The 14,048-nt window shown below is 34.5% G+C and overlaps 1 protein-coding gene across 1 annotated transcript in view; it reads left to right on the forward strand.

Annotated features, from left to right (window-relative positions):
- Positions 1 to 13,102, forward strand: part of tmtc2b (transmembrane O-mannosyltransferase targeting cadherins 2b) — a 217,941-nt gene extending 204,839 nt beyond the window's left edge. Inside the window, exon 12 of the mRNA XM_056477886.1 lies at positions 5,569 to 13,102. Within this exon, the coding sequence (XP_056333861.1) occupies positions 5,569 to 5,748 (180 nt within the window). The 3' untranslated portion in view covers positions 5,749 to 13,102. The remainder of the gene's footprint in view (positions 1 to 5,568) is intronic.
- The last annotated feature ends 946 nt before the right edge of the window (positions 13,103 to 14,048 follow it).

A 14,048-nucleotide genomic window follows, 5' to 3' on the forward strand; every position in this document is an offset into this window, starting at 1 on the left:
CTTGCTCTGCGAATGGGAGGGAGCCCTGTGCTCGGGGATACCTTAAGCTCAGGGTCTCTCTCCTGGGACAGCATGCCAAACGAGCTTATGATAAATCATCAGCTAAGTGTGAACTCTTAAATTTTCCTTTCTAAGTGTTTAATTTTTTTCTGTCTAATGCAAAAAGAACATGCAAAACTCATTTACTGTAAGTGTTCTTTTGCCACACTTTATCTATTTGTGTCTGTAGATTTCGTTTGCACTACATATTTTAAAGCCATTTTCTCAAAATGAATGTTTTCTCCTGTACTGAGCCATAAATCTCCATCAAATCTTCAGCAGCACTTTCATACACCAAACCTTATATTTTTATTCATATCTGTATTCTGAAGGTTTTATAGAGGAATATGTTTGTGTAATTTTGCCTGATTAGTTTTCTGGCTGTATTTTTTATATTGTGGAGAAAAATCCCCTCCATAAAAAGTATAGTCTGTAGAAATGTCAGTAAAATTAAACAGGAATGTTGAACATGACTTCATCCAGAGATCAGATTTTTGTGCTAGAAGTGTATGCAGTTGAACACATACTAATTGAAATAATGCTTCATTTGCATATTTAAACATAACAAAAAGCAATCAAAAACTTTTACTGGGCAAGTATGGTGATCAGAGTGTCCGCAGGGTCTTAAAAAGTCTAAAAATGTCTTAAATTTCAAAAACAGAATTTTAAGCCTTAAAAGGTCTTGAATTCAGATCTTGTTGTACAGTAGGTCTTAAATCATTTTAAACAGGTCTTAACGTTCCTGTTCAAGTAAAGGAAAAAAGTTACCTTAACTTATTGGGTTTTTACAATTCATTTAAATACAATGATACAGTCATTCGATGATGTAATTAGCAATGAATGGCCTTTTTTTGAAGTAAATTATCCAACACTAAAACCAATTAGTAGAAGAAATACTGTATCTACTGTTGGCAAAGGTTTTGTGAATGGTGATTGTGAATGGTAGTGTTTACAAATGTAAATACCCCTAATTGTATTTTGTGAACCATTCATTCATTCATTCATTTTCTTTTCAGCTTAGTCCCTTTATTAATTTGGGGTCACCACAGCGAAATGAACCGCCAACTTATCCAGCATTTGTTTTACGCAGGAGATGCCCTTCCAGCTGCAACCCAGTACTGGGAAACACCAATACACTCTTGCATTCACACACATACACTATGGCCAATTTAGCATACCCAATTCACCTATACTGCAATCATTTTAAAAAGGTCTTAACTTTCCTGTCCAAGTAAAGGTACCCAATTGGGCCGACATCCATTGAATCATCAACAATCCATCTTAATAAAATCAGGGAAAGAAAACTAAAAACAATTACACAGTTCCTCATTATAATAACAGAGCGATATATTCCTTTATATTTATCTTCCATTCATACAAAACTATTTACAGAAGTAAGGAGGAATAGACATAATATTTATAAATAGACATGAAACTTAATATTTTTATAACAGAAATGCATTAGGTTGAATAGAAGTTATACTCGATCAGTTTGGACCAAAAGCCAACAAATAAATCTTTTTGATTACTTATGCAATTGCCTCCACGATAAATATATGTATAAGTCTTAAGAATTTCAGTCATATTGGTCTTAAAAAGTCTTGAATTTGACTTGATGAAACCTGCAGAGACCCTGGGTGATAACTGTAGGGGTGTCTTTTTTTTAACCTTATTCAACTTCCAGTATTACTTTAAAGATGATTTTTTTTAAACTCAATTTGTGATGTAAACGTTGCAGGTCAGGTGGCTCGGTGGCTCAGTGGTTAGCACTGTCACCTCACAGCAAGAATGTTGCTGGTTCGAATCCAGGCCTGACCAGTTGGCATTTCTGTGTAGAGTTTGCATGTTCTCCCCATGTTTCCCCAACAGTTCAAACACATGCATCGGTGAATTGGATGAACTAAACTGGCCATAGTGTATGAGTGTGTGTGAATGCGAGAGTTTATGGTGGCTGGAAAGACATCCGCTGCTTAAAACATACAGTATGCCGGAATAGTTGGCGGTTCATTCCGCTGTGGTGATCCTTTATAAATTAGGGACTAGCAGAAGGAAATTAATGCATGAACTTTGCAAGTTTTAAAAATGGGTTTAGAAAATGTATGTTAACTTAGCGAAACTTGACTTGCCAGGAAATGAACTTGAAATAATTAATACATCATACAATTAATACATCAATTAATACATCATTTGCATCCATAAATAAATAAATAAATAAATTAATTAATTAATTAAAAAGCAATCCAAAACTTCATCTGGGCAAGTGGGTAACTTTTAGGGTTTCTTTCCTTTTTTTTACCCCATTCCCCTTCTAGTCTTACTTTAAAGATGATAAGGAAAAAACTCAATTTGATGATTATTTATTCCTGGTAAAATTTGCTTTAGAAAATGTCTGTAAACTTAGCAAAACTTGACCTGACAGAAAATGTACTTTTCCATTTTTCTATATTATTTCCCCCAACAGTATACTTGGATATTAGTTGCAAGTGGAAAAGCTGCTGAATTTGCGCATGAATATATTTGAGAGGAAGGTATATGTGTCACATGAGTGCAGTTAATGCCACAGTTTGCAGTTCATTTGTCCCTCAGTCTCATTTTGAGGTTTGACTTCTACGCGTCGGGTCAAACAGCGCTAATATGTTACTTATGTCTTGTGTAATTCCACAATGACCGTCTCTTTCTACATTTCCATGTGGGAAAACGGTGGCAGCCGGCCTTAAATGTCAGTTAGTGTAAGTTTTTACTTTCATGAGTGTTAGATAATATACGACTCTCTGCTTTCAGAAGTGGCATGTTAAACACGAAGCATATCCACAAATGATTTTTGGATTAAATCACATCACCTTCTTGCATTTAAGACATAAAAATCTAAACTGTTTATGGTTGAATGATTGTGATTGCATGCCTGTATTTTATACAGTGAATGTGTTTTTGTATTTCTGTGTAAGAATTCTTGGGTTTAGTTTATGGGTACTGTTTGATTTAAACGTCTATTGAAATCGCTTTATGTGAGAAGAATCAGTGTAGTCAACATATTGTTTCCATTGAACGCTGATGCATTCAGCATTACTCATGAAACCTTGACATAAGTAAAACAGATGATGCACGTCCTGAAGAGTTATAGACTGTAGAATAGCAGACACTTTCTGAGGAGATTTATGGACCTGCGGACCTAAAAATCATTTCAGAAATGCAAACGAACCACTACAACCTTGAGGATATGTATGCAAACTGTATTATTGCTTCCTTAAGATGCAATCATTGAAACAAGGTCCATTTTTAGTAGTTAAATATGTTGTATTTATTAAGCTTAAATAATTTTCAAACCAGGCAGCTTTTTGTTGGTCTGTGTGGTGAGTTTGCATGGCCAGTTTGAAGATGAGCAATATAAGCCGATTTGAAGATTAGATTTAGGTTCAAGTTCATTTATTTATAGAGCGCAATTAAACTGCCACACGACTGACCAAAGTGCTGTACATAGAGTAATAAAACATATTGATATTAAAACCAACAGAAATAACAGAAAGACATTTAAACTGAGCAAAAGGCAAGGCCAGTGTTGGGTGTATTTAGTTACAAAGTAATAAGTTACTGTGTTTTAAATTACTTTTCCACTGAAAAAAATAAAGGAATTACTCAAATTTTTAGGTAATTTAATTACAGATACTTATAATGTACTTTTGCTTAATGTACAGAAATTCAACAGTTTTGTATAAATCATTTATATGAGCAAAGTAACTGTATTTTTTGTCGTTGTGCTTACATATTTTGCAGAATAAGTAATAAAAAATACATCAAGAAAGTTGCATTTTCCTAAGAAAAAAAATAGTTCATGCCAATATATGGTATAAATTCAGAGATTCACAGTAATTGTATGTATTTTTGTTATGCAGATATTTTGTATAATAATTCTATTTTTATCTAAAGAAGGATAGTTTTTTTCTGACAATTGTACATGGTTAAGAAACAATTAAATATTTTTGAAAATGTATACTGTATGCAAACTTGTATTCAATATGGTGTCATTACTTAGAAAAGTTTTGAGTTTTGACACATATTTTGTTTAAAATTTAAGTGCTGTATGTCGGTGTACAGTACCACTAGGCTATTGGTGCCAACAAGTGTTTGTTTTTTAACAAAACCTAAAGGTCCTGTCTGACTAAAATACAAACATTTGTGGATTTTTAGTATTGAGTCAAGTATTTAAATCACGTTTGAGTAAGTTACTTTTCAGACTAGGTAATTAGTAAATTTAAATACAACTTTAATGATGTAATTAGTAATTAATTACTTTTTTGAAGTAATCTTCTCAACACTAGTCAAGATTATAAAACAAAGTTTTGGAAATGCTATTTCTACAGTTCGTGTGGCAAAGGTTTTTAAATATTCATGTGGCATAAAGGTTGTCTACATGTTGAGATTTATGTGGATTTTTAGTATTGAGTCAAGTAATTAAATTACTCTTGAGTAAGTTACTTTTCAGACAAGATAATTACACTGTAAAACCCAATAGTCAATTTTATCAAATGAAATGAGTGTAGTTAACTCAACATTGACTGAAAGTTAATTCTACTCATTTGAAAAGAGTTTTGAACGCAGTGTTGAAGGTAATAAGTTAATGAAATACCTCATTACTTCAGCTTAAGTGGAGTAAGTTCACAGTACTCGTATAGATTCGTTTTTTAACTCAAATGGTTTGTAGTAATCGGTTTCCTCAAACGGGTTTTGTTGCCTTAACTTTTTGGGTTTTATTGTGCTCAATTTGCTTTGTTTACTCAAATGGATTAAGTTCACAGGACTCATTAGGATTAGTTTTTTAACTTACAGTAAATGGTTTGAGTAACCTTAACTTATTGGGTTTTACAATGTAGAAAAGTCATTTAAATACAATGATAGTCATGCTATGATGTAATTAGCAATGAATGGCCTTTTAAAAAAAAAAGTAAATTATACAACAGTGGTCAAGACTCTAAAACCAATTAGTAGAAGAAATACTGTATCTACTGTTGGCAAAGGTTTTGTGAATGGTGATTGTGAATGGAAGTGTTTACAAATGTAAATACCCCTACTTGTATTTTGTGAATCATTCATTTTATTTTCAGCTTAGTCCCTTTATTAATCTGGGGTCGCCACTGCGGAATAAACTGCCAACTTATCCAGCATATGTTTCACGCAGGGGATGCCCTTCCAGCTGCAACTCAGTTCTGGGAAACACCAATACACTCTTGCATTCACACACATACACTATGGCCAATTTAGCGTACCCACCTATACTGCATGTCTTTGGACTGTGTGGGAAACTGGAGCACCTGGAGGTAACCCACACCAACACAGGGAGAACATGCAAACTTTACAATGAAATGCCAACTGACCCAGCCTGGGCTCAAACCAGCAACCTTCTTGCTGTGAGGCGACAGTGCTGCCCACTGACCCACTGTGTCGCCTATTACACATGCAAAATTGCATTTAAAAAAATACACTTCGTAAATAATGAAGTGATGGTAACTATAAAGTGATGTTTTTCATCAACAGTATCCTGCAGCTCTCATGAATCTCGGAGCGATTCTGCATCTCAACGGTAAACTTCAGGAAGCAGAAGCCAATTACCTGCGAGCCCTGCAGCTGAAGCCAGATGACACCATCACTCAGTCCAACCTGCGGAAGCTCTGGAACATCATGGAAAAACAGGGCTTGAGGACCATGGCACCTTAACTTGGACACGTTTGATTACTCCTTCACCTTTGCTGAGGTTGTAACAGAGATGTTCTCTTTGAGCTCTCACTAGTGAGGTAATCGACATCCTAGGGCTGACAAAGAACTTTTTCAAAACCTGGGTTACCTCATGTGACACTTAAATGTCTGGTAAAACGGAACATTCTGGAACAGTCTAGACCTGCGGCGCTCCCCAGACATGCCGGGAGTCTTTAACTTGAAGTGGCCCATAGATACATACTTGAAGTCTCACGCTAAATTAGATGGCAATTAGTTAGTCGACTCTTAATAGTCTTGAAGGGCAATATTTGTCCTGAGGCTGAATGAAACTGAGAAGGAACGAGTGCTACAACCCCCATGAGGCTATACTCTGCATGTACAGTACATTTCCATGTCATTTCTCCATTCTTATGATTGGAATCATTAATATTTAATGAACACATCATGGCGGAAACATGTGGATGCGTAAAAAAAAGCGTACAGTCTGAATATCACAAAAAAATAAGATAAGGCCAAACATGTTCTCATGAAATCATTCTCACTGCGAAAAAAATAATTATTATATATATCCATCGTGTCAAAATGATTGATTTGTGAGGTTGTTAATGTAATGACACTGTATATATGAGCACGGATGATTTGTGAAGTTTGGTTTTTGTGATCTGGTATTTAGTTTGGACATTGGGAGCCTGTCGATGTTTCGTCAATCCATACATGCCATACCCACAACACTCGATAACATGTGGGATCAACAGATTGAATCCATATTAATGCCAAAAATGACAGGAAAGGAACACTCGATAAGCTATGTAGCCTGAAGGAAATCTTAGTGAATTGAACTTGCAAGCTTTCTTTGCCTTACTTTGCAAACTTTTATTTTTGTTTGGATTTGTTTTTTAACTAAAATGAAACGGGCATGAGAATTTCAGCGGACTGTTTTTTTACCGTTTCACTACCATCCAACAGTTTGGGGTGAGTATTTTTTAAAGGGGTCATAGTCTCTATATTCAAAAGACATTTTCACATATCAAATATACTGTATAAAATATGACAAATATGCCCCTGACTGTTTACATTTACAGAGACAAACAATATTTGGACATTTTTAACCGCTTAATCTTTTCGGTGCACACATTATGTCTGTGCGCTGTGTGACAAGACTTTAACAGCAACACACAAAACATCTGCATTGGTTTTAGAGTAACTGAGGCATGAACTGTAAAGGCTCCACCCTCTTCTGGAAAGTAGGTGTGGAGCAGCATCTCATTTGCATTTAAAGTGAGACTTGTGAAAACGAGGGACAAATTCCAAAAATTGTCATACTGTGCACTAACATTATGGTGTAAGTGTACAATGTGTTGTTATTAGATGATAATTTATAGCAGCATTCATGGGAAACCTGTAAGTAAAACCGCATTTTGCAAATGAGCAATTTCACACTCGCAGTAAATGAGCAATATCACACTCGTCGGCGCTAGTGGGAGGCTGGTGTCCCACCAGTGACAATATACATCCACATTTCGCTGCTACGAGTGTGATATTGCATTTATACAACTGATTATATAATAATGTATATTAAAAAAAAATCTAACACGAATAGTCTCAAAACCCTTTTGTATGAGGAACTACTTTCTTCCGCCACTCATTCACATCTGCAGCTGACGTCAGAACAGCAGAAACCATTGCTACTTCACCAACGTGACTTTAGAGCTACTTTTTAAATGATTATCTACCGTAATGTCTAAAGTGATGGCAAAACAGGTGATTTTGCTGACATTTAAAGATTATAAGACTGATTGGCATTAAAAATGCCATCAATCTACAGAGATTTCCCAGTATTTCTCTTTTGCAATCGCGATATCACAATAATTAACCCTAATAAAGCTAAAGCAGCGCAAACACTATCTGATTACTGTTGTGTTTGCGATTTGGAAAAATGCGTAATTCTTCTTTCTGTTTACTGAACAGTCTGCAGTAACAAAAAAAAACATGGAGACTCATTAGAAATAGATGGCCGACCAAAAAGTAACTCAGGATTAAACAGAGTGGCCAACAAAAAATACATACATTCCTAATATGCGAGTCCCATCTCACACTCAAAACACTACAATTATATAGAATATACACAGCACTGCAACATACAAAAGAGAGAGATTGACTTAGAAAGTCACTTACTAGTTTTATAATGATTTGATCAGCTGTAGTTTAAAATTACGCTGGGGTTTTCCTCCTCAAAGGGCTTATTATGCGGTCTCTGTCGCCATTTTGTGGATGTTGCTGTATCTCCGAAATTATGAATATTTAAAATAGGCACTATCATTATAAATAAACTGCATAGTTGTAATCTGAACAACTATATTCATGCCTAAAAAAACCTCTAAAGTACATTATGTTGTCCAACAGCTGCAATATTTGTCAGACTGTAGTGAGTTTATTGATCTGCTGTTTCTCTATGTGGGCGGATTAATACAGAAGGGTGAGGAGGCTGTAGGAGTTCTGATATTGCAGAATATCGCACGGCTATCAGCCAATCAGATTCAAGAACCAGACAGAACTGTTGTTAAAAATATAAATACAGTGCTGCGCATAAATAAGTACACCCCCTTTTGAAAATGAATATTGTTATCCATTTCTCAGTAGATATTTTGGTTCATTTTAACAAAACAGATTTATTGAACAGTTATATTCCTTTAAAATAGTTTGGTCACCTAACATCTTTAGAAATATAAATATAATACATTTAAGTTTAAACAAAATATTTAAAAATAAAATAAACACTACAACATTTCAACTAAGTTTTATTTATTTTTGTTTTTCTTTATTTCTTTATTTTTTCTCTTTTAAAAAGAAATTCTTTCATATTTTTTTCCAAACATAAAGCTGGCTAGTTATTTTGATTAGCTCCAGAGTTGGCTTCAGTAATGACTAATCTAATGTAAATACACAAATATATCATTATAAAGCATTCTAGAAAACAGTTATTTAAAATAGAAATTTGTGAGGGATGTGCGCATATACACTAAATAATGCTGGGTTCATGTTAAGTTAACTTTATTGTCTTTACAAATTTAAGAAGAGATTAAAGTAAGATAGAACATGAAATAATTATGTTGTCCCCAACAAGCTCAAGAATTGTGTTGATTCAGCTCCTTTTAAATAGTGTATGCTTAACACTGCTTAAAATACTTCTGTTTAGCAAACACACATTAAATTGATCAAAAAAGTATCAGTAAAGAGGCTTGACATCACAAGAATAAATTACATTTGAATATATAATCAAATGCTTTCAAATTGTAATTGGTAAACAGTATTACTCTTTGTTTTTTTCACTCTGATTTTGACAAAGTCCCTTTAAGGCAAGTCATTTCACTCAATGGCCATCTTTGAAACGCCTCTCGGGCAGTATTCTCAGGCATTCAGTTTGAATGAGGAAACATCAAATTCTCCAAAATTGCTTGCCAAGTTTACGATTAAATTTCAGATTAGGAATCACCATTAAAATTAAACAGCAACTGTCTCTTTAGTTTAATTTCTAAGCATTCGAATCACACAAAATCTGCAGAAACTCATGTCTGGTCTGAGCCCTCCCCCCAGGGAATCGTCAGACTACAGCAGTCACTGATTGGCTCCTGCACTAGAAGGCGGGGCTTCATTCCCCAAATTGACTGTTACATTTTTCCACATCCAAAACTATACGAGTGACATGTCTTGTGTATTCTAGAGTCTTTGGTTTTAATCAATGAAATGTCTTTGTGAGCATAAGAGACTTCTTTCAAAAGCATTCAAATATCCCAAACATTTGAATGGTGGTGTTTATTATATCTGAACGTATATAGGCATAAACCCAATAGTAATGTCTTTTTTTTGACAGAACTGGTTCAACAAACCGTAAACGCAAAGCTTTGACCGGTAACTCCTAACCAAATACAAATCCTTTCACTTGTTGCACTCATCTAACAATATACAGCCATAGATTTGTAAGGGATTGTTTATAATTAATGTTGGTTTAATATTCTTTTCTTTTATGTTTAAGTGTACAAATGGAACCTAATATATAAAATGACACATTTTACAGTTTGATGTTTTCACTCAAACTTTAAAAATCACAATATGTCAAGTATTTGGTTAGTTCGGTCAGCATTTTTTGGTCTCATGTTTGTCTTTGTTGCATTTTTGCTCCAGCTTTGTGTATGTATTTAATTAGAATAATTGAATATTATTTGGTGATCACACCAGTTTTTTATGAAGGATTTTTCTGATGGCTTCTCATTCACATTGTTCTGAACCAAAAATGAAATTCTGTATTTGTTTTCTCACCCGAAAGCTCATATTACTTACTTCTGTTGAAGAAATTTAGATGGATCATTTTCATTCTGTTGCAGTGGTGCTATTTTTTCACATTTACTGAAGCTATACGATTATAAAGCTGTACTTTTATGTTGCTGCTTTTGCAATTCGCAAGTCCCCCTCCATTAATATCATAAAATCATTAAAGTAAGGAATGACATGAGAGTAAATAAATAACAGAATTTTTATTTTTGGTAGTACTGTCCCTTTAAAAGTCTAGCAAATGTCATGTCGGAGGTCTGAGTCAGTATTAACTTATTCCCTTTTATGTTGTCTTGATTGAAAAAGAAAACAGCTGGCTCTGTTATATGTCAAAAAAAGTGTTTAAATATTTCTGATTCAAGGTGCCCTTTTTTAAAACATTCTGAGCTTAACTAATTCATCCATTGTTTCATTGAGACGTGTGTAATGGGATCATTTGAAAGGGAATAAACCCAGAATTTGTCATGCATTCGTCTTCACGGTTTCTCACATCAATGTGTTTCTTCACATTTCTGTTTCTGTGTCTTCTCTTTCCCTCACAGCTTTTTATTCTCCAGAATACAAGATAGTCAGATACATTATCAGATATTGTATTTAGAAGATTTAGTTTACATTTTATTAGAAGTTTAATAAAAAAATTATATATAGTTCAGCCAAAAGTTAAAACACTGTAGTTATTTATTCACCCTCATTTCATTCCAAAGCTGGATGACTGTTTTTTCTTCAGTAGAAGAGCAAATAATACATTTAAAAATGTTTTGGGACAGCATGAGAGTGAGTAAAGAATAAAAACACTGTTAATTTGGGGTGAACTATTCCTTTAAAGTGCCTCTATTATGCTTTGTGTAGTGTATGATATAGATTGTAAAAGAGCAAAATTTGCAAAAATGCATGATTAGTTACAACGAGTTACTGTTTCCCAAATGAAACATCAGCCCAAGAAAAACATCTGTTTTGACCCCCAAATGCTGTTGTTTTAGAAGAGTTTGATTTGTGCTGTTGATAACTTGAGAATACACTGGGTTCCATTCACTATTTGCAATTATTTGTATTTGTATGCACATTTAGCTTAGTTTAGTTATAGGAACTAAACCCCAGACTGTTATCATGTGCCCTAAAGTGGTTTTGTACCATGTAGTTATAAGAACTAGCCATCAGGCTGGTCCATGCTGAACTGAAGGTGTTTGTTTGTTTGTTTGTTTGTTTGTTTGTTTGTTTGTTTGTTTGTTTGTTTGTTTGTTTGTTTGTTTGTTTGGTTGGTTTAGTTTTTTTTTTTTTTTTTTTTGCAGTGGGTAGCTCTAGGAGCTTAGTTATAAAACTGGCTAGCAGAACTTAAAACTACTCAACAGGCTGGTCCATGCAGAACTAAAGGGGCTTTCGCAACAGATAGCTCTAGGAACTTAGTTAACCCTGGGTAGCTATAGGAATTAGTTATAAGAACTAGCCACCAGACTGGTCCACCCAGAACTAAAAGGGCTTTCATAAAAGATAGCTCTAGGAACTTAGTTATAGGAACTAACCAACAGGCTTATCCAAGCAGAACTAAAGGGGTCCTCACAGCGGGTAGCTATAAAAACTTAGTTATGGGAACTAGCCGCCAGACTGGTTTACCCAGAACTAAAGGGGCTTTTGCAACAGATATCTATAGGAACTAAGTTATAGGAATAATCCAGGGCACTCCCTCAAAGACTACTGGAGAACTAGGCATCTATAGGATGTTGTTTTATGAAACTGGCTAACTGTTTAAGTCCCTTGACAGCTAAAGGTGCTTTGTAGCAGGTACAGTAGCTATAGGAACTAATTTATGTGTTTAGAATTAGAGTTTAGAATTAGGCTAGTCCCCCAAGAACTAAAGAGGCATTTGCACTGGGTAGCTACAGTATAGGAACTTTGTAATAGGAAAAACCACCGGGCCAGTCCTACAAGGACTACAGACGCTTTCACACAAGGTGTCTATAGGAACTTGTTTTTAGAAACTTGTTTTTAGAAAAGTCCCCTGAGAACTAAAGGGACTTTTGTGCCATGTATCCATGTGAATTTAGTTACAAGAGCTAGCCACCAGGCTATTCCTTGGGGATTAAAAGGGTTTTCACACCAAATAGTTATAGGAACTCAGCATTAGGACCAAGCCACCAAACTAGTCCCTAAAAACTAAAAGTCCTCCTTAGACTATTTTACTGGTTCCATCTTGTTGGTCTGCATGTTTTGTAACTAAGGCCCAGTGTTTTCTGTGTTGCAATAGCAAATCCACTTTGCATGCACTCCCATTGGCGGTTCAAATTGATACAGTAAAACAGATGTTATCGTCTCTGCTTACAGTATATCAATGTTTTTAAAAGTACAGTAGAAGCCTCTGGAACTAAAATTGAGATATGGTATTGGGCTTGACACAAATCAGTAATAACAGACAGAGCCATCTGACAAATCAGAGCAAAGCATTTACAAAATGATACATCTGTCACATAGCAAAATAGGGGCATTTTAATACATAATACTATATTTGCATTGTGATTGCAGTAGAGTAAAATTTAATTACAACTCTTTACATGTCGTCAAAGGTTGTGAAATCCCCATAGCACATTACCATAGTAAAATGCGTACTTTTATTCAGTTGTAACGTGATTGTCTTGTCTGACATCTACAGTGTAAGATATCCGAGTAGTTTCTAGTGGTCTTGGTTGTGACTGCATCAAACTGTTCTGTTTTTAGCTGTAGCCAGTGTGTCAGTTTTACATCGATCGAGACTCCTGCACCCGTACGAGTGAGTGTGTTCATGTCTTTCCTCAGGGATTTCGAGTGCTGGTGTTATCGAAGTTGGTGCTCTCAGAGCGGAGAAAGAGTTTACTTTAAAGAAAAAAAAAGAGTTTTATTTTTTGGAACGGTGTTGCATTTGTATAAATGATCAAGATTTGTAGCCTTTCTTTCTTATGTTTTTTGTATAAAGACTGACGTATGTGCCAGATAAGACTTTTTTCCCAATGTCACCTTTTTCTCCATAATAAAGTTCCAGGTGTTTGGCTCTCTTCTTGAGACTCTTTATCATTGGAATATAAACATTTTAAAGGTCTGCAATCATCTTTCTTTCATTTATTGTCCATTAATTTAAATGCTGTAGTGGGTGACGCTTTATTTTGATGGTCCAAATGAGTATTAGTAGACTGTCTGCTTAATATCTTCTGATGCTGCTCCTTCAACAGACATTTAACTGACTATAAGAAACTTTGCAAGTACATGTCAACTTACACTAACCCTATCCCCAACCTCAACCTAACAGTCTACTTATAATCTAATGACAATTATTTGGCATGTAGATGAAATGTAACTCAAATTCAACAAACGGACCATCAAAATAAAGTATGACCCTGTAGTGTGTTGAATGTGATGCAGTAACAGAGTGTTCAGAATAGTATAGCTTACATAAAAAAAAGTTACATAAAAACTTTAAAACTCAACCAAGACATCATGGGATCCATTGAAACTAGTCTTGAATTAGATGTTTAATACAGGCAACTAATTTTGCATCACATTACAATGAGGTTAATTCATCATGTATCAACGTTTAAATGATATATTAATCTAAATTCATTATTTATGTACTCAAAATAACTCATTTTTATTTAAACTGTGCGTTCACTGTGGTGATATTCACTTCATAGTATACAACTGGAAATGTTCAAATGAATGAACACATTAATGAATGATACAAAAACAGTTTAATGTTAGTTCATGCTACTTCAATGCATTAAGTTTTGTTAACTAACATCTGTTTTTATCATTTATAAAGACAATGCTTCTTTAGTGCATTTAAGCATATTCGAATGATGTCAAAAGTGTTTAAAACTGAAAGAATAGCAAAGGGTTTTGGTTCTCTATTTTAAAGGGGTCCTATTATGCAAAAATCACTTTTATAAGGGCTATTTAAACACAGCTGTGGGGCAACAGTCTGTGAATATAACCAGCTTGTAATGGTA

This window comes from Danio aesculapii, chromosome 18 (genome assembly GCF_903798145.1).
Source record: "Danio aesculapii chromosome 18, fDanAes4.1, whole genome shotgun sequence".
Taxonomy (NCBI): Eukaryota; Metazoa; Chordata; class Actinopteri; order Cypriniformes; family Danionidae; genus Danio; species Danio aesculapii.